At 32.1% G+C, this 22,686-nt stretch overlaps 1 protein-coding gene across 6 annotated transcripts in view; it reads right to left on the reverse strand.

The window, feature by feature from the left end:
* LOC126775097 (hepatocyte nuclear factor 4-gamma) overlaps positions 1–22,686 on the reverse strand; it is a 54,657-nt gene that overhangs the window by 2,409 nt on the left and 29,562 nt on the right. For 2 of the 6 annotated variants that reach the window (XM_050496861.1, XM_050496863.1), the window contains exons 2-7: positions 6,576–6,759; positions 5,821–5,924; positions 3,137–3,264; positions 1,532–1,678; positions 1,121–1,241; positions 8–139 (exon numbers count right to left, since the gene is read on the reverse strand). In XM_050496861.1, the coding sequence (XP_050352818.1) occupies positions 8–139; positions 1,121–1,241; positions 1,532–1,678; positions 3,137–3,264; positions 5,821–5,924; positions 6,576–6,759 (816 nt within the window). Of the gene's footprint in view, positions 1–7; positions 140–1,120; positions 1,242–1,531; positions 1,679–3,136; positions 3,265–5,820; positions 5,925–6,575; positions 6,760–11,453; positions 11,990–22,686 lie in introns of those variants that run through there. The other 4 variants (XM_050496860.1, XM_050496858.1, XM_050496859.1 and 1 more) reach the window with 4 other exon arrangements.

The raw sequence follows: 22,686 nt of genomic DNA on the forward strand, positions 1-22,686 counted from the left end.
AACTCACTGGGATCGAAGAAGACGATGGCCTTCAGACACGCAAACTCGGTGTCGTCGATATCGATCTCCCGCAGCGGCTTCACGATCTCGTCCATCACTCGGATACCGATCATACTGATGTCTATATCCATCCTGCCATCTGTTGGACATCATGGAAGGGAATCAAATATATGTACGAATAATAGAATAATTACAGGTACAAGGGACATAAAATCTTAGTTCCCAAGGTTGGTGGCGCATTGGCTATGTAAGCGATGGTTAACATTTCTTACAATGCTAATGTCTATGGGCGTTGGTGACCACTTACCATCAGGTGGCCCATATGCTCGTCCGCCTTCCTATTCTATATAAAAAAAAAGAATAAGAGAATCTTTAAACAATACTGATCTGACGGAGGATGCAGGTCTATTGATAGACCCATCGCGTCCATACCCGCCAGAATGTCCAAAGGCGGAAAGCGCGATAGGACAGTTTCCACCTTGTAGGATATCGTGCGAGACCTCCACACTATGCGGATGGCCAATTTCTGTTGCGAACTTTGGATCTTAGTCCTGCAACGGCGGACGCCTATGAACATAAGGGCGCCCCAGAGGACCATCGATCGCACGACACCGGCATAGAGACGGCGAACGGTGCTCCGAGATTAGTCTGTGCATGGCACCCGCTACCTTCTCGAGTCGGAGGGCTAGGAGTTCGAAGTGCTAGGTATAATGGCCCTTTATACATATAGCCAACTCCAACCACAGGAGGAGTAAAGACAAACAAATGACTTTCATATTGAATTACTCCGACATCATTGGCTGAGATCTTGAATATTCATTATAGATTGTATATGTATGTCAATCTATATAAGTACGTCTACTACTTGTTCGATTGGAATAGGCTATAGCCAGATATTATTAGAAATTGAAAATGTAATATTTCTAGAAAAAAAATAAAAAAACTGAAACGCAGTTTTTTCACTTTTTTACTAACTTCATTCCGGTCAACTTAGATTACGCATTATATTCGTCAGTTGTTTTTTTTAATGCCGTGGCGTATGTGAATGCTAAATATTTTTATTACTTACAATATAAATAGTATATTTACAAATATATGTATCGGTGACAGGCTGTATTACCGATGTTGTGCTTGGCGATGATGCAGTTGTTCCCGAGCAGCAGCACGTCGCTGAGGTGCAGCGAGCGGCGCGCGCAGCCCAGCAGCAGGTGCTCGCCCGCGTGCGCGCGCAGCAGCGCCACCTGCGGGCGGGGCGTCTTATAGAAACCGAAGTTACATGTAACGCTAATTGAACGCTTTTTTCATCAAAAAATATATTATGTGGGCATTTATTTTAAAATATTATTGGATACATTGATACTAACAGTACAGTTTGGTTATTCCCGCTTTACAGTCCTACTCCCCGGTGGCAAGTAGATTATATTGCGACGAGACAGGATTTTTATTAAAACTTTACGTTTTTCGTAGAGAAGTTTGAAAATACTTGAAAATATAACTATAATTTCATCTCGAAATGTCGAGTGAAGCCTACCTGGTCGTCTAGGTGTAGCTCCGTGAAGGCGGGAATGTACTTGGCCCACTCCACGAGTATGAGCAGCTGTTGCTTGATGGAGTCGCAGACGTCGTTTATCTTCGCCAACTTCCGGTTGTTGATTTCTGCGTCCGACACGTTGTTTGTCTGTTGAAGGCGAAATTATTTTCTAAATACTTTCATTATATCATATAATAATGCTTTGCTAATCAATCGGCTACAAAATAATTATAAAATATAGTAATGTGCAATTTGAATTAATGATTATATGTTGTTTACAAAACAACACATCTCGAAATGACCATAAGTAAAATGAATATAGTTTAAGAATACTTATTTGAATCACAAATATATGTTTTTTTTTCAACTATAAATATATTTATATATATTTTATTAGTAAACTATGTACAGACATTTTTATAATATACAAAATTTAAATTAAAAAACAAAATACACATTACAAATTTATAGCAAAAACACGCCGTTTAAAAGATTGTCCCGGGCATTGTACCCATGACGCTGGCACAATTGCCTCTCTGCACCGTTAGACTCGGCCTTTGGGCTAAATAAGCGCCAGCTCTTGGGTCACCAGTAGTGTGGACCAGTTTCTTAGAAAGATCTTTTGTGATTTATTTTTTATTTAATTCAATCTTATTTATCTTGTATAGTTTGAAAACGGTAAAGTAATTATTGAAATTGGTTCCGTTTTCGTAAAAAAATTAATTCAGGTAATTAATATAAATTCTAAATAACAATAAATTACTTTAAAACACAAGGCGAACGGGATTCTTAACCTTGAAAATAAACCTTATATTTGTTTTATACAGTAAATATTACTAGTAAATTATGTATAACGACGTGTTTGAGTGAGCCAGTGTAATTACAGGCACAAGGGACATAAAATCTTAGTTCCCAAGGTTGGTGGCGCGTTGGCTATACAAGCGATGGTAGACATTTCTTACAATGCCAATGTCTAACGGCGTTTGGTGACCACTTACCATCAGGTGGCCCATATGCTCGTCCGCCTTCCTATTCTATAAAATAAAAAGTTTATTTTATTTATCTTATGTGTGATTAATTAATGTGATAACAAATAAAATTACTTTTATGAATTAGTTTTTTATTCTATCCTTGACTTTATGAATAGTAAAGCTTTACCATAATCGTTTAACTAAAAAGGTTTTACTATAAACTGTAATTCCAACCTGAAATCGAATCGAGACATTCTCAAAGGAAATATATTCTTTAGTAAATACTGTTGTTATGCAATAAAATTATTAAAATTATTATTTATTTTAAAATTAAATTTAGTTTAGTTTTTGTAAACTGTGTGGATTATGCGCTTTCGATTATATTAACTTACATCTTAACCAATTTTTCATATGCCATCAAGTTTCGCCTATTATATTACTGGTGTTTTTGATCTAGAAATAATGTTTTGTTGTACAATAATTTCGTAGACATACTCATAAAAAACTATGTTTTATCTTCACTGCACTAAAATTTTAATACATCTACACTAAAAACAACACTAGCGCCACCTCTCAGTGATAGAATAATAATTATAAGAAATTAATAATACACACCGATTATTTAATATCTTACCTCATCTATAACTTTCCTACTTAGTAGTTCCGCGTTAAGTAGCGACACAACGGAGAGTCCATTGGCTTGTGTGGGTTCCTCGTATGACGGTCGTCTGCAATTTATACGGTCCCGCTCGTTCTGTACGGCTGAAATGAAAGAAAAAACTATTAATTATTTACTAGAAGTCCAATAACTTACTACAAAGTGGATGGATCCAAAATATTTCTACGTATAATATATTGCCTTATCATAAAGCTAGCACGAATACATAGATATTTGTTAGTGGCAAACTATTGATATTTTAAAATTTGCCAATTTTATATTATATTTTAGTTATTAATTTGTAATCGTCCTGATTTTCTAAAGCCTAAATTTTAACAAATGTCTATTTTTGAGGTCCTCGAGTGAGATTCTATTTTCTTAAGAAGTCTGTATGTTTTCCAACGTTGTTTTGTCAAGGAGGTTAACATAAAAAGGTTTTTGTACTCTAGAAATCCTAAACTTATTCAAACTATAAAATACAAACTACAGGCTCACTGAGAAAATATTTGTTAGTTAGTAATGAAATATAATTAATGTTTGACAAACGTAAATTGTAACTGACAGCATTTTTTTTTTTTTTTTTTTTAAAAAAAAAAAAAATCATCTCGTGCTTTACGGTGAAGGAAAACATCGTGAGGAAACCTGCATGTGTCTAATTTCACTGAAATTCTGCCACATGTGAATTCTACCACCCCGCATTGGAGCAGCGTGGTGGAATAAGCTCCAAACCTTCTCCTCAAAAAGAGGAGAGGAGGCCTTTAGCCCAACAGTGGGACATTCACAGGCTGTTACGGTTACGGAACGGAGCATTTTTTTTGTTTTTGCTTTCTTGTAAAATAAAACTTTGAAATTAATATAAATACGATTACTCAATAATAAATTAATTTAAACTTTATTTATTGATATAATTTAAAGCGTAATTAGCTGTTGATCAATATTTATTGTTTGACGTATGTAATTGATTATTTAATCTGTATTCTGATGCAAATCTTTCTTATTATATATAACCTGACTAACAAGTTACGTAACAGAGAAGCATATATTACATTTAAATGTGTCTTAAAGTGAGATTAATTTATCTTATTTTAATTAATAAACTAGTAATATTCATTAAGTTGTTGTTTGTGCAATTGCATCTATGAAGTGATTATGACTATATTTGCCTTGGGTCTAGATAGGGACGGTCGGTGAACTGAGAGCCTCGTCAATATATTGTGTGGTTGATTTTCATCTCCGTTTACCCGACTTTTTCTCAATGTGAGGATAATGTATTTACAGTGTTTATGTATTAACATGACAAGCATATATATTACATACGTATGTACAATGTTATTGTTCACATATGTATTCAGAACTATTCCAAGATGTTTAAACATGTAGCGAGTATTTGTACATTTAAAAATAATAGGTATTTATAAAAGCCATAGTAAATTTGATGATCGTAAAAAATAACATGTAAACATGTTTTTGTTAATAAGTAAAATATTTACTTATATCAGTGATTCTTCGAATGTATTTATTATATATTTTTTAATTAGATTCTTGAGTAAGAGTTGTGATAAAATTGATACGAAATAGAAATCTGGAATATAAGACTGATGAGAATAGGTAACGGAGCCCATATAGTGCACACGTGTATGTGCACTAATGCACTCTTATAATCCGATTGATCAGCAATCCGACACCGTTGGGAATATTTTAGGCGCGCAGAGCCAGTTGTTTACATGCTTTTCGAGGCGTGGAAGTGTAAATACTGGGAAAAATTCTACTAACAAATTGTCACTTTATCGAAATCGAATCGAAACGTTGCCGTCAAACAGTCTTCCGTTTTACTAACGCAACAATCGAAATTACGATTCGGTCGAAATTGGATTGGAATAGAGTCGGAAAAGTATCGTAACCGTTATAAATTACTAAAATTGGTTCTTTTAACTCTGGATTACTAGTGAGAATTTTATGTCAAAAAACCCAATATATTTTTTATCGCCAATTTTTTTTAAATCATGGTGCTGATTATTTTTATCCATTGTCGAGTACAGTAGCAGAATAATTCGAGACATGTTTGTAATTTTTTTTAAATATATATAATATAAAAATATTTTTAAGCGATAGGTGCTTGAAACACAAATATTATTTCATTAATGTTACTTGGATTTTCTTTATGCTCAATGAGTAATATCATATTAGTCACATTTCAATACTTATGCGGATCAATGCGGGATTATTGACTCATCGCCGTTATTCAATTCATTTTCTCAGTCAAAGTAAACTTTGTAATTAGAAATACACTCAAAATAACATTATGTATGGATAGGTAAGACCACGAGGACAATCAGTCACATACTTTGTTTTAAATCAAGTTTTGTATGGAGTATTTATTAATTTTAGTTTTTATTTAAAAAAACTTGTTAAGTAAACTTAATGGCACTAACGTTATATTTTTTATTTCATGATAACCTTGTAATAGTGGGGCGACATTCGACAACAATCTAGGGCGTCTGATTAAATTTTAACTGCTTTGTTGGAAAACTATTTCGAAAGTTTCGAGTACAATGCACAACACGTGGTGGTCGCGAGTCTCATCATGTAAAGAATAGATTCGACTTTCTGTTCAGGCCTTATATTAAATTTCAATATTATTGTCAGTATATAAAACATACGTTGCTTACCTTCCTTTTTCATGCCGGCCTTGAAACATTTTCTAAGTCTACAGTATCTGCATTGATTCCTTTTGTCCTTATCGACCACGCAATTTCTGCTGAACCTGAAACAGACATTTTAGTGAAAAAATCCGTCTATTTCATAATTTAATACAGTTTCAGCCTCAAGACTTTATTATTAATATCTTAAGAGCACTATAAAAATACATTACATGTTACGGCCGAAACGATCTTTTTTTATAACACACGTGTTAACTGAAAGTGACGGGTTCAATGCTAATTTTTCTTGCTGTCGTCTTTCGTCTTTGTGCCTTGAAACCGGTATGTATCGGAAACATTCATATATTTGTATAAACACCCGCAGTGACATAAGCTTTAATTAAAGCCTTTATTGGACACTCCTCACTTGTTACTTCATTCTTGTTCATATATGTAATAGTAAAAAGAGTAACAGCCTAGAAACTCCTACTGTTGGACAAAGAACTTCTCTCATTTTGAGGAATAGGTTCGAAGCATTTTCCTCCACGCTAATCCAATGCGAATTGGTGGATACACATATAGCAGACTGTCATCCGACACATGCAGCTTTCCTCATGATGTTTCTCTTCACCGTAGAACACGAAATGAATTTTAATCACGAATTTTAGACATGAAATTCAGAGGCAGATTCAGAGGCCTGGGTTTTAACACGCCATTTTCGGTTAGATTCACGTGTTTTACTATTGAGCCACTGACGCATTAAAAATATAATGTACCTGCATGTGTATAAATGATTCTTCCGGACGCTCCGCCTGAAGAATCCCTTGCAGCCGTCACACGAGGAGGCTCCGTAATGCTTGCCGGTGGCGCGGTCGCCGCATATCGCGCAGTGCTGGGACAACGTCGTGGAACTGGCGGCGCTCGCTTCACTACTGCTGGTCTCTAGCTGCATGTCACTATCTGTAAAACATAACATCGTGTTTATTATGAACAAATATAAACCATTTCCGGGAAAATAATTTTGGTAACTATGATGATAGGGTTTTGTAGACGAGTTTTGTATGATAGGGTTTAGGGCGATGCTCTGATACTTTTAAATGATTTTATTTTATAAATGTCTAAAACTCGAAATTTATACAGGTATCAATAGTTATTGAAAAATATTAGACCATTATTTATCAAGCTATTAATATTTAATTTATAGTACTGTTTTGATTTTTTGAAACTTTTACAGATATTTTAGATGTTTAATTTATTTTTAAAATATTTAATTGATTGCGGTCACAAATGATATTCAAAATAATATTCGTTAGAATTAATATCATTATTCTGAATGAAATTTAATTTTATTTATGCAATAAGTAAAACTTAATACCATTTGAATTCTGTTAGCAGTGCCACTTTTGAATCGACTTATGTTAAAATAATGTTTGTTTATATAATTTGTGTAAAATAAATCTCGAGTTGAGGAAAATTTAATAAAATATTTATTTTAAATATTAATCTATATTTCAAGAATAATTTAGCAGTATTTCAATTTGTCCGTTTTAATAGAAGCTGTTAGTTATTAATAATGAGAAGGTCATTTTGAATCGATTGGAAGACACGAAAAGGACGCGGTTGCATCACTGGAATTATAAAAAGACAGTTCTGTGTAACTGTCAAAAAATAAACTTAGTAAAGTTGAATTTTATTTTTATATATAACTTATAATTCTACATTTTATATTACAATAAAACCAGTTAAATACAAACTCTAAAGTATTTTCCAGTAAAATTAATTAAGACATGTCTTTCTCTTCTTAAATTACACCCGAAAACATCCGAAACAAGCAATCATATCCCGGACGAGCCCGAGTTAGTTTCTACGTGGCAGGGCTGTTTGCCCGTCTGGGTAGGATCTGGTAGGGCAGCAATACTTAAAATTTGGTTCAAATCCACGTGTTTTAACCACTGGGCCTCTGGCCTCTCAAAACAATAAATAAAACGATTTAAATGAAATAATTCGTGAGTGCAAACACTGAAATTATCGTGTATAAACGTTCGATTATGGAATAAAATGACCTTATGTTAAGCAAGGTTGGTGTGTGGCAAAGGGATTTCAAAAGTGACGGAAGTGTGTATTGATAGACGAAGGACAATAATAGCGCCAGTAATAATGTTACGTAATTATTACGAAACTATTATAATAAAAAATAAAGTCACGTTATATAAGCCACTTTAGTTTTCTTAGCAAAGAAACGGCCCGTTTAGTTATAGGGAAAATAGGGCGGCGGGTATCCTTTTAAAGAGAATCGTGTTTTAAATTTTAATAATTTATTTATTCCATCCATGTTGTTAGACATATACAATTGTGCCAAAAGAAATAATTAACTGTTATTTTAATTTAAGCTTAAGCGGGTAGGTAAGATACAACTAGATTAATTGTACATACTACTATAATATAATATGTTTGACATAAAACAATTTGCTTAAGAGCGTCGAGGGCCTATTTAATAACCATAATTTTAAAAGGCAATAAGATAAAATCTCAGATTAAGTCTCAGAAAAGCATAGGTGATTTTATAAAGTTGATGTGGTTTTGCTTGGGTGACTTTAGCTTTAGGCAATTTCTGTGGAGTTTAAGTCTTGTGTACTTCCTCATAGTGTAATAGCCATTGCTAACGTGAGAAATATAAATCATTCCGTATATTAAGAATGGTGGTACTTACATAGAAAAGCCAATCAAAATGTACCATAAAATGATATCCTCACTATATTATGTGTTTTAATACAATAATGTCTGTAGTTTTTGTCTTTTTCATCCTTCTTGTCAAAGATTACCTTTTACCCGATTAGACTGATTAGTTTTTCGTTTAGCTAATAAAAAATTACAGCAACCTCGTGTGAAAAAAATGTTTATACTAGTTTCGGGGCATGTACATTCGTTTTTAGAGATGTGGAATAAGTAACAGCCTATAAATGCAATTTTCCTCACGATGTTATCCTGAATATCTCCGAGCGCGAGAAATGTTAGTTGTTTTTTATTATTGAAAACTGCGGGCTAATGTTTCATACAATAAATTTTCATGAACAGAACAGTACAATTCTAATAAAGATATACTCGTGCGTATAGATTACGAAAAAACTAATTACGCCTATAAACAAAGACAAGTATAAACAATTTTTATTGCGTAATAAAAATCCATTCGATATTAAATCCACCTTTTACGATAACTATATTTACAGATTTTTATAATATCTTGTATAATCAGTATCGTCCTCAGCCCTACCGACAGTTATCGGTGTAATGCGTACTATTTAATTAAAGTAGATCTTATTTTAAGAGATAATCATTTAATTTGAAGGCCTATATTAAATACTCTTTGTGTCTAGGGTTGCCAGGACAAAAAATAAATGATATTGTTTATCATTTATTTTTCGAGTTCGTAATGTTTCACTACTATTTAAGACTATTGTTACGAATATTTTCCACATTCAAGTTCGTTAATAGCTTCACTTATGTTTGTTTGCCTTGTACCTGCTTTAAGTTTTATGACAATTTTATAATTATTTTCTGGTGTGAAGGTTGAATGCGTTATGTAATTAATTCATTCGAATCGAAGCAACTTGAATTTATTAATTCTTACTAATAGGATATATTTATATTATACTAGCGCTTTACCTGCGGTTTCGCTCGCGTCATATTTCAAAATAGCTAAATACCAGTGTCCTAAGCTCTTTCTCCAGAAATGAAGCATTTTCATACAAACTTTCACCCCCTTTATCCTTTTTTTAACGCTGGAAAAACGCCTTACGCGTTTCCCCCACGGGAACAGTGGGGGGGGGGGTATGTGGGGCTCGCCGGTGTCCAAGGCGCCGAGTGCGCCCCGAACATCGGAATACCCACTAAAAAACCAGCGGTACCCCTTCCGTCTTAACGAGGAGCGCCACGGGATCGCTTTCGCATGCTACCGTGGCGCTCTGACTTCCCCTTTAACTTACCTTAGGGGTTAAATTTTCAAAAATCCTTCTTCAGTGCTAACCTACTTTGTAAAAAAACTTGTATGCAAATTTTCAGCCAGTAGTTAGAGCTGCGCGTTGATATGTCAATCATTCAGTTATTTTTTTATATTTATTGAAAAACAATAATAAGATTTCAATGGTTTTTGCTTGGCTATTCAAATATATTTTATATTGTTTTTTAAACGTTGATCAGACAAAAACTGATAATCTGTTTGATTAATCGACGGCAACTATTTAATCGGATTAGTAAATCTGACCTTTGTCATAATTTCATAATGTTTCAGTAATGTGAAATTTAAGATCATCAATTTATAAAATTGAATTTAAGCTAGTATTGCTTTTGTTTTGTAAAATAGCTACAGCTTTTACAATACTGATAAATGATGACAAATGCATATGTATTTGAGAATGACTGCGTTTAGTAATTCAAATGTCTTTGAACTCAGTATTTACGTCATATATGTAAATTAATAATTCATTTACCTATTAAATTTTATTGAGGAATATTTAATCAAATTACTCCCTGTAATGCGGAAAACCCCGTTACAACAAATAACTTTAATATTAAATTGAAGACATATTGGTAGAGATCATGAAATAATCTATTGTGTTTATTATGGATTCATGAAAAAATGGCGTTTTGAATGTCGGTGAAGTTTTTATCGAAACATTAAGTAAAATTGAAGTGGATATAAATAGGTAAGTGAAATTGTGTTGTATTATAAATAAAGATATATTAATTAAGTAATGTTAATAGTCGATAATATAGCAGAGCTATTAAAAATTTGTTAGAAATATGTAAATTTAAGATTTGTTAATTTGCACTCATATTTCGATTGGATAGGGCTATACAACCTTCCGTCTGATCTGTCTGTCTTTTGAAATCGATTGATTGACATTGATTCTATCTGATGAAATCTGAAAATGTTACAACTTAGAAGTTTTAATGTTGATACTTTTTTTCTCTCACCTAAAAACTTTTTAATTTTCAATAGCGCTAAAATTAAAAAAAAAGAAATGTTATTGCGGCCATTTATTCGTTATCTATTGATTCCTATGCTAGTCACATTATTCTATTCCTAAGTCACAAATTATACTACAGAGAGAAAACGATGCTATTTTATGTCAACATTTCGATTTATCATTGATATGTCATAATTCCATCAAATAAAGTTAAAAAAAATAAACATTTTAACTATATTAATAATCCTTTCTTTTCTATTTAAGAATTTTTGACAAAGTAATGATATTAATTATTAGTAAAATTAGGCTCCATAATTTAAAACAGTTCATTAGATGTAAACACATTTATCATTTAGATAGAGATAAGATACTAAGTATTACTAAGTACGTTATTAAATCTCTATGTTAATCATTTGGAAAAAAATATTACTTAAGCATGTATTTATCTAAATCAGCAATAATACATCACGATCGAAAATCTAAAATATTTTTATCGCAGTTTTACTAAACATTCTTAATATAAATCGAATTCAGCGTCGTCTATCTTGCTCATATCTTTTAAACTCCAGTTGCTATGATAAAAATGGAATTATATCATCAAAAATAAAACGACCTTAAGCAAATATGATTAAAACCTTTTTAGTTGCCTACTTACGCAATTGACATGAGAATGTTTGTGCCACGAACCTGTATTGTATGTTTGTGTTGTGTTGATGCATTGTGCATCTTCATTTGGCTGTCTAGTCAAGGGCATAGCGTACGGGATGTTAATATGCTTCTCCCACATATACGGACCCGGCAGCATATATTCCGGTGGTGGGCAATACCTGCCGCAAATATCTTGGGATGCCGCCATCTCGCCGAGCACTGGCATCTTCCGGCACACGCCACACAAGTGTAACCACTCTCAACTTTTATCATGCACTGAACGACGAAACACTATTCGGCGATTGATAGCGCCATTCGATAAACACGATTTAAGTCGGCAGGTATTCGAATTTATTCCAATTAAACACTGGATTAATTGTTATCAATCGTAACTGGAACTTTTTCGGCCACTATGCGCATCGCCAGTCGCGCAAATATTAGCCAATAACGTTTAACTGATAAATTTTATTGTTTTTATCGCGCGATACAGTATGTTTACTTAGGTCAAACGGGGGACCATTAATAATGATCGACACGACCTTCCTTGAACGCGTCTAGGCGTCAACTAAGTATATGATGAGTGGTCACCTAAACTTGATTTTAATTAGTGCAAATCTGCTGACACAGCAACTGGGGTATTGCATATGAAGGGGTCAGTTAGTGTCTGGTCAGCGTTGAGGAGTCGCACTGACTCACGCGTTATCGGAAATGCAGCGGATGTGGAGTCGAATGTACGGGTAGCGAGGACTCACTCGGCAGCAGCTGATGAACATTTTTAACCATATAGAGAATGTTATGTTTCCGACCGGATGACTAATTGATTGTCGCGCACATTCGCTTTGTTCCTTTGTCGTATGTTTTGAATATTATTTCAGTTTTAAAAATTATAAACTTTTATCATTTCTATGCAAAAAACACATACCTACCTTCAAATATGTAAGCATAAATTTGTGTGTCTATGTACCTATATATGATTTGTTTATCTCGTATAAATGGTTTTCTAATGTATTTATTTATTCTTAATACACAAAAACAAGTTTTTTTTTTTTTTATAGAATAGGAAGGCGGACGAGCATATGGGCCACCTGATGGTAAGTGGTCACCAAACGCCCTTAGACATTAGCATTGTAAGAAATGTCAACCATCGCTTATAGCCAATGCGCCACCAACCTTGGGAACTAAGATTTTATGTCCCTTGTGCCTGTAATTACACTGGCTCACTCACCCTTCAAACCGGAACACAACAATATCAAGTATTGCTGTTTTGCGGTAGAATATCTGATGAGTGGGTGGTACCTACCCAGACGAGCTTGCACAAAGCCCTACCACCAGTAAATTTAACTTTTTTTTAAAGTTACTTATTTATAAGATTTTATTACGTATTTTCATCTCGTATTATCTTTTGGAACAATAGTGAAAAATAGTGAGATATATTGAAGTAATATTTACTTAAATTGTTCAATATTATACGACTAATTAGTAATGTCGGTTGTTTTCTTTCGTTTGTAGTAGGAACCAGATATGCCATATACCCATCGGTATAGAACCAGCTCTTCAGAATACTTCTGTCTAAAACTTTTGCACTGCAGTTTTCGTATAAAAACAGAGCATGCTAGTGTAAAGTACATAACTTATTTGTAACTGGTGAAAGTTAATTTGATGGTAGAGCTTTGTGCTAGCATCTGGTACAACTACGTACCAGCCACTCGTCAAATATTCTATCGCCAGACCGCAATACTTAGTTGCTCTGTTTCAGTTCGAAGGGTGAGCGACTTTATGTAATTGCAGGCACAAGGGACATAACCTCTTAGTTCCAAAGATTGGTGCCGTATTTTCAATGTAACGGATAGTTGTTGTTTATGGGATGTGGTTACACTCAGGCGGTATATTAGAGAGTGCCTAATTTAAAAAAGAAAATTAAAACAAGTATAGGAGAAATGTTTGCTTGGTATTTGTAGATATTAGGAACATCTATTTTCGATCATAGCCACATCCAATCTGATATTCTATCCACATAAACCATTTTTTTACTGGCAAATAATAACTATCATCGCTCCTTATTTCGATATTAAAACTATACTTGTTCCCGTCTTTTTGTCTTTAACATTTGACACGTTGATATATTCCAGTCTTGACCCAGAAACTAGATATAATATGGGTAAGAATATTTTTAGGCGGCAATCTTTAATAGTCAAATGAAAAACCTTGAAAATAAAATAAATGTTTTAAAACATTATCTGGCAAACTTAGTAATATATAGGTAATTAGTTTTCGCCCGCAGTTTTGCCCGCGTGTTACGATAATAATGTCGGGTATTTGATAAAAAATTAGTTTGTTCTTCCTTGACGTCCAAGCTTGTTTCATATAAAATGTCATCAAAATCAGTTCAGTCGTATATACATGAAGGCGTGATAGACAGGCAGAGTTACTATCGTATTTTATTATTATTATTATTATTTGGATAACCAACAAAAGAAAACATTATTACATTCATTTCATTATCAAACTATTAACAATAACTTAAATGTCCTTTTAATTATAGGCTATCACATCATGCAAAATATAATAATTGTAGTATATCAAGATTTAAATTAAAAAACAATAATAATAAATTCAATAAAACATTACATAATAATCAATAACATTGACATAACTAATAACATTATTACAGAAAATACAATTTAACATTTCAATATAACACAAAGTTTTAAAATATCACAAAATTAAATTTAAAAAAAATATTTTATTTTATTATAGTTATTTAAAAAAAAAATGCATTATGTGTTTATTATATTCGAATAGCAGTATTAAATATGATCGAAAATGTCTATATTGTAGAATACTTTCGTTAAATTACATATTATAAAAAAAAAAAAAGAAATTAATTATGTTATTTTGTTATTAATTTTCACTTTAACTAATGTAAATTATCTGTATGTTATTAACAAATGCATTTAATGATATATCACACTTTACTGTACTACTATTGTCGTAATTATATTGGTTATTTTGTGAATATGCCAATGGATACTTTTTGGATGGGATTAGGTTTTGAAAAAATAAGTACAAACAAATTTATTATAATTGTAATCACTTCCGAACGGGAAGTTACCACAATTTTTTTTTTGTTTTTGTTTACAAACTTTAAATAGACTGTACACATATATACCTTTGTCAAATGACAAATTTATCTTTGTCATTTTATTCAAAGTAAAATGTTTATTTGAAACTTATCCGCACCACAGATAATAAACGAGCTGGTAAATCTGTAATCATAATGACTTAATTAACGCTATTCAAATAATATAAACAAATGACTAATTATTGTTATGGAAATGTTCGTGTTAGTACATACGTATGTAATTATGATATATATTACACTGGTGGTAGGGCTTTGTGCAAGCTCGTCTGGGTAGGTAACACCCACTCATCAGATATTCTACTGCAAAAAAGCAGTACTTGGTATTGTTGTGTTCCGGTTTGAAGGGTGAGTGAGCCAGTGTAATTACAGGCACGAGGGACATAAAATCTTAAGTCCCAAGGTTGGTGGCGCATTGGCTATGTAAGCGAAGGTTAACATTTCTTACAATGCCAATGTCTATGGGCGTTGGTCACCACCTACCATCAGGTGACTCATATGCTCGTCCACCTTCCTATTCTATAAAAAAAATTAAACATTATATTGACATTTTTAACAAGTGTAATGTATTTGAAATTAATTAAGGTTCATTGTTCAAATTTAATTTTCATAACGGAATAGAAATATTTACTTCATTACTGGCAACTTGATTCTTGAAAAGTATTTTAATTATTTATATATGAATAAATCGTTTTGCATTATCGTAGGTCAGGATGTAACATAAGTAATCTTATAAAATATTTATTGTATTACTATTTAAACATAAATTCGAACGGTCCAATGTGAAAAAAATCCGCTCTGCAGATTTCATGCAAATGACGAATGTTTTTGAATTCAGATAGACAACATATTATAAGGATTATTATAAGGATAACGTTATAGATCATGGAATCCTGAAGAGATTTAATATCTATAAGGTGTTATGTAATTTTTGAACAGCAACGTATAGCGTGAATAGGCAACAAGTAAACATCTCGCTATCTCGAGGCAGGTCGGGGGTCAGCGATGCCTTGATACTGGGCGCTTCCACGCATTACCCTCGATTCACAAGATTCCCCCTATAATTCTGTTGACCTAATATATTGTCACAGCGTATCGTTGGCGCGCTTATGAATTTGCTTATCAATATTTTTGTTTGACGAGTAACATCTCGTGACAACGAACTGGTATATAAACACTGTTATCAGTAATTACTTATTTACTAGTGAGCCATTTAGGTACTGAGAATAAAAACTACATCGTTCCCGTAAATGAGATAATTTCAAAGTAAAAAACATACTTAACGTGAACTTTATATGGATATTACCGGTTCAACAACAACAAGTGGGAACAAGGTTATAAACGTAAAAAATATCTTATAATTTAAATAAAATACCTAAGTTAAACTAGTAAGCTCGGTTAAAAAAGGCAGGTAAGTATATATTATATTGTCAAAATATTGCAAATATAATAACGTGTCAGTTTTAATAAATTTGTATTTAGTATTGTCACTGCATCGCACGGTTTCAATCGCGTCAACGACACTGCTCCGCCCCGTGCATCGTAGTGAGATGACATAATTATAGTTTATAACGTTTCTCAATAAGCGAGATATCTATTATAAATATATTTATTCAAATGGAACTTGTAGATTAACGAATACAAATAAACAAGAAATAATTCAGTTTTATAAAATATATTAGTACAATATCACTTGGAAATAAGGATACCGAGTAAAGAAATTCTTCGAGTTTGGGAGTTGGCAGTTCTGTTCCTCAGAAAGTATGAAGCCGTTAGTCAAGGGTCTGAACACGCTCAAATATAGTCGGATTGCCGTTAAATAAATGGAATGAGGGAAAGGAGATTAGAGAGTAAGCTCATGTTTGTTTGCATACGTTTGCGCATTGTAATAGCCTGCGCAGCCTGCCACCGGGGCAGATTAGAACACCAATAAGTTGAACGTATTTCACAATTAAAAGACAAACGCCCCAGCTGTTTATTTTATTTTGTTTGGATTCCCAACAATTACCAATATATTAAATATAGATTAGATGCATAAAGATTTAAACATTGTATAAATACTCCCAATTACAGGATGAACACAATATACTATAAATAATATTAAAAAAAGTGTAGCAATGTTTTTTACTATTTTATAATAGTATGTTTTTAAAAAGAGGTTTATTTGGACATGTATACGAATATGATATATGAAATGTGTAGCTACTTTTAAAAAGGTTAAACATTGTTATTGTTAATAAAAATGGAAGGGGTTATTCTAATTTAAAAAAAAAATACTATATTGCCAGTTCGTCTTGATATACTTTGCATTCCGTACCAACTTGTATTTTCGTTTAAATTGATATGATTATAACCTTATAATATTATTCAAAAGGGCTTGTAACCTTGTAAGAGCCTACTTGAATAAATTATTTTGTATTTCACTATTCCGTTGTCGGTATTTATTTTTTAAGTTTTTAAACTTGAAACATAAAAACTTTGTCTTATCTCAAACTCCTTCCGTATTTTTCGACAATCTCAGTATACTGCTGTCAGTTTTTGTCTCTGAAAAAATACGGAACTCCCGCATATTTGTTAATCGTTCGTTTCTATTCTATGTATGTATCTATACTTGTTAAAATAAATTGAAGATTAGATGAGATATCCGACTGCGCTCGATAACAAAGGGCAATGACGTTCATCCCATAGACTAACTTTATCGTTTTATTACAATAGTTCATTGAATAATCGTATTATACTAATTATATGACTACATGCTACAAATTAGTTTATAAAACTCTTTTTATAGACTAGTACTACTTTTTTTATAGAATAGGAAGGCGGACGAGCATATGAGCCACCTGATGGTCAGTGGTCACCAACGCCCATAGACATTGGCATTATAAAAAATGTTAAAAATCGCTTACATCACCAATGCGCCACCTACCTTAGGGACTAAGATGTTATGTCCCTTGTGCCCTTAATAACACTGGCTCAGTCACCCTTCAAACCGGAACACAACAATACCAATTACTACTGTTTTGCGGTAGAATATCTGATGAGTGGGTGATACCTACCCAGACGAGCTTGCACAAAGCCCTACCACCATATATAGCCCTACTATACATATTGAACTTTAAGTTTTCGTTTGTATTTTATTTCTACTTATGTGTGTTTACTGAAAACACAAATATCTATCCACAAAAAACTGGATGTAACATTGTCACTATTATGTCACCGAGAGTTTGAATTCTCTTTCGAAGTATTATTGTTCAATTAATTAATACGAATTTAAAAATAATTAATTTCATACAATATTTTGTAAATACTTTTTTGGCATTCTATTGTATATTCAAGTTAGGTTCGTTAGATTTTTTTTTGTATGGTCTTCAAATTCCTACCAAGCGTAATATTGCATTGGAGCCGTATTGAGGTAAAATAACGATTACATATTTACCTTCATTTATAAATCAATATATTATTCTTAAGATATTACATCATTTAAAATATGTATCACATAAATATTACTTTAAGGACGCCAAGTCACGTATTCAAATAATTATAGCCCTTAAAACAAAAATAATACATAAAATACGGAAACGTTGAGAGGTCACTGTGTATAATGTATTCAATTGGAGGTAATTTAATGGCACTGAATGTTTTTTTTTTTCATTAATGTCTCGTATGTTTTTGTGTCGGCTCAATAATCATATTGGTGAGTATTACTGTAGCCTGAAAAAAATAAGACGTGAAATGCAAAATATTTGACAATTTTGAGTACGAACTATTGGGGATAAGTCTAACTGCTTAAAAAATTAGTAATTGTCTATGGTATCAACTTCATGTCATTTATTAGGATTTGACAGTACGCCAGAAGGTTATGAGTAGGGTTTACCTTTAACGGGTAGTAAAAGGGTCTATATAAAACATTTATATCGTAATACATATACGGTGCACTCCGGTAAAGCTCCCTCCCACTCTCCATGTCGGCATGTTTCTTTCCGTCATCTTCAACTACGTCATATTTCAGCCAATACAGTGAATATATCTTACAGTGGCAAAGTCAATGGGCGGTGGTCACCACTTACCATCAGGTAACTTGGATGTCTGCTTGCTTATTTAAATGAAAGCGAAATACAATTCCTATAAGTTATCAATTAAAATGGCCAAGTTATGCAACCGAAGATTGGGTAATCCGGGCAAGCACCAGTGAGTTTTTATGTGTGTTTATTATTCATCTCGTGCTCCATAAATATTTGTGTTAAGTGTGTGTGTGTCGGATGAAATTCTGCCACAACCACCAACCTGAATTGGATCAACGTTGTGAAACCAGCTGACTTACTATTACTTTACAATTATCAAAAAGAACAATCAGTGTTGTCAAAAATTATGTTCGGCAATTAGTATGAATGTATCTAGAAACTTATCGACTTCGAATTTATCCTTTGATTAACTTGAGTGTCATTTTTTTAAATTAAATTGGTAGAAATATGTTTACTGAGTGCGATTATATTTTTAAACTTATGATTGATGATTACCTACAAATTAAAACTAAAATGTCATATTTTTTACTATTTTATAATAGTATTATCTACATTCTATTTTAAACCAACATTATTTTATTTAATATATACTTATTACAACATACCTAAGTAAAAAATGGCATTATATTTAAATTTTATTAGAATGACGTAGAAAATGCCTAGAAAATGTATACCTACACATATGAAAAGATTCAATGACGTATTATTAGCCTCAGCCTTGACATCTACGAACAGGTATTGTTTGAGGAAAATGAGTTGATTTTGTAAATACATAACAGAAAAATAAAACTGACAATGATCATTCCAAAAAGGTTATATTATTTTGTAAGGAATGTGTATTCAAATCGTTTTTTAATTTTATTGTTTTTCAATAATTGTTTAAATTACAACTATCGATATTTGGAATAATAATACCGTAAAAAGTAACAACGGCAAAGAATGACAAATTCATTGTTAATACTGTGATAAGCAATCACTCTTCGAGTTGAACTGAGATAAGATCTAAGCGTAAAGAAGTTAAATCAATAACGGTGAAAACTAAAACTCTAGAACATAACGCGGGTGGAATAGAGAAAAATGCCTGTATTCCATTATATAATATGTATTAATGCGATACATAATATCCATCCGAGAACTTCACTTTGGTCATCGAGTAAGTGGCAAGAACCAATTAGCCTTGCTTACACGAAACTGGGATGACGATACGTGCAAAAGAGTGTAAACAAATCCTGTTTTTGAGTCAGGCCAGACTATGGATGGGTCTATATAAGGTCTCGACTAGAAGAAAAATACTCTCAGCATTATTAACGTATTGCTTTACTAGATTGCCAGTAATATTATGGGTATATTCCATTTGAATATGGTCAACCTGCATGTACTTACAAAAAGCCTCCTAAAAAGTTTGTGCTTTTATCGTGAACTAGTCGGAGAATGAATTGCAGTCAATTTATGCATTACATATAATATGTGTTATATATATGGCATGCTTATACATTTCCACACTGTAGAAAATGAGTTCCTGGTTGATATTTAAGAACAGCAGCGGTATTCTGTAAGAATTAACTTCACTACCCACTCGTTAAATATTTACAATAGACTTACGGTGGTATACTATTTTGACACGTGTATTCTTGAAATTATATGATTATAACGGTTAAAGTCGCATAAAACTTTCTGACATTTCATGACCGTTTTCTGCGGTGTTTTTCGACTTTGTTCTTACTGAATAGAACCCTACAGATTGGGATGCGATTTGCCTCATACATTGGAAAGAATTATCTTTCAATTCACTTCGCAATAGTTTTAGAATACCTTTGCAACATTGAAACCGAAGTCGAAATTCTAGAACGGCAAATAAGTTCGCTGGAACTTAAACCATTTGAGCATGTTTAGGATAAATCTTGAAGACGATTAAATCAATTCGATTCAGTATCATTGACGATAAAACTCCTCAAAAGTGCTTTGATAGAAGAATGTAATCTTATGGCTTAAAGTTTTATTGACGACATAATAAAAACGAACTCTTCGAAATATTTAATCTTCTCTGCGAAGTAATTACATTCCTCACAACTACGGTAACTTAAATGGACATCCTGTTTTGTTAATCTCAAGTCAACAATGTTAGTTTTAATCCTATATTCTCAGAAATTGTTCGATAATCGTAATTCATTATAATTATATGCTAATTTTATAAAGAGGTTATATTTGTTTGTTTGTATGTAGCTGGAAATGTCTGGAACCTATTCTGAAATGTTGTACGTACAATAAATGGCTGTAAAATTAAATTGGATATATGTAGCTATATGTATGTTCGTCTGTTCCTCTTAATATACTTATCACATCATTTTAGATGATCTTATTATATATAATGAGCAATTCTTGTATATATAAATATTTTGTGTATCTCGGAAACGGCTCAAACGATTTGGCTCATAATTTGCATTATAGTTTATCTTATAGGTGTTTTTCCTAAAGCTAAAATTTGCAAAGATATGATTTTTATAAATAAATACGAAACAAAAAATTAAATGTTCAAATTCAGACGATGCATAATCTATGTATAATAATATCGCGTGTTTTTCGTCGTGGGATTTTAGTTTTGAGAGTTTATAATTATTTTTCATGTTCGTATAGCAATAATTCTTAATTTCTGATTCTTTTGAGACATATTAAAATAAATTTTATTCACGGTTGCAATATACTACTTAACATAGAATCGTCAAACTGATATCTATTCATTAGTTGAATATATGACTATTATTTGAACAAGCAATAATAACAATAATTGCATCGAATTCATATGAATTTACCACGTTGCGTATAGCCATTGATAATGACTTGCAAAACTGGATGCATCAAAGCTTTTGCTATTATTCAATGTGTGCGTGCTCTTCAATTACATATATACTAGGGTTCAAAGTCCATTCGTTAGGTTCAATTTTGCAATACACATTATGAAACATACTTTTTTATTTGACTTTCCGTGTAAACAATGATTATAATATTATAATAATCTAATTATATATCTATACTAACATTACGAAGACCTCTTCATTGATTTTTTTATTTGCTATACATATTCCTTTTTTCTTCTTATTTGTCCCGTGTTTGTAAAGCGAACCCTTCGTCAGTGAACACATCATGTTATTTCTAACAACACTTAACCAGCTAAGCTATAACATACAGCCCACTCTTTAGGCTATATACTATAACATCAAGCTACGTCAAACACTAAGATTTAACGAACCCGCGTTATTTTGTTAAAATGGTGTCTTAACAAGAAAATGTTAAAGAATGTTTCTTCAAAATATGAAAATCATTGAATGAGAAATATTCGCGTGTAGTGACAATTAAATTTTATATATGTATTATTCTTATTATTGAGGACTTTGTCCGATGACACATAAAAATTATTTGATATTTACTATTGAACTAATAATGATTATTTAGTTTATTACAAGACAACTACATTTTTATAAATAGAATGATACTAATACCAGTATCGCTAAATTTGATCTTTTTTAATCATCTATAATAGCGCTACTGCGCTCGTTAATGTAATTAATAGTACTCATTAATACACATTTAATAGTACTCGAAAGGTACTCCTTTCGAATACTATTAAATGAATTCCCTTTATTTATATAATGTATGACAATTACGATAACAAATCCTAATGAATAAAAATGTAAGTTTATCCTCAACGCACTCGTAAATTATTCATAGGATTGCGATTAATCTTTTGGTGTTCTGTTTATACCAGCGTTCCCAAAAAAAGTAATTCTTTTCTGTATTGTTCAACTATACTGGAAGTTTTCTTTACCGTCTTCTATTATTTATTATGCGTAATCCTTGTTCATTTCATTATAAGCATCTTGAAGCATCCGTTGAAAATGCTCTTCTGGATAAAATTCTCAATTCTACGTTCTATTCATGAAATTAGTTTGGGAATTACTGTTCAATATTTTAGCTACGTGTAATATGTAAATATCCATGGAATATTTTACTTCACCAAATATATAACAAATACCCACCTAGGCTGAGCCCTATTAGCAATTAACTGTTCAGTCATTCTAATATTATAAATGAGAAATTGAGTTCATTTATTTGT

This window comes from Nymphalis io, chromosome 17, assembly GCF_905147045.1.
Source record: "Nymphalis io chromosome 17, ilAglIoxx1.1, whole genome shotgun sequence".
NCBI classification, from domain to species: Eukaryota; Metazoa; Arthropoda; class Insecta; order Lepidoptera; family Nymphalidae; genus Nymphalis; species Nymphalis io.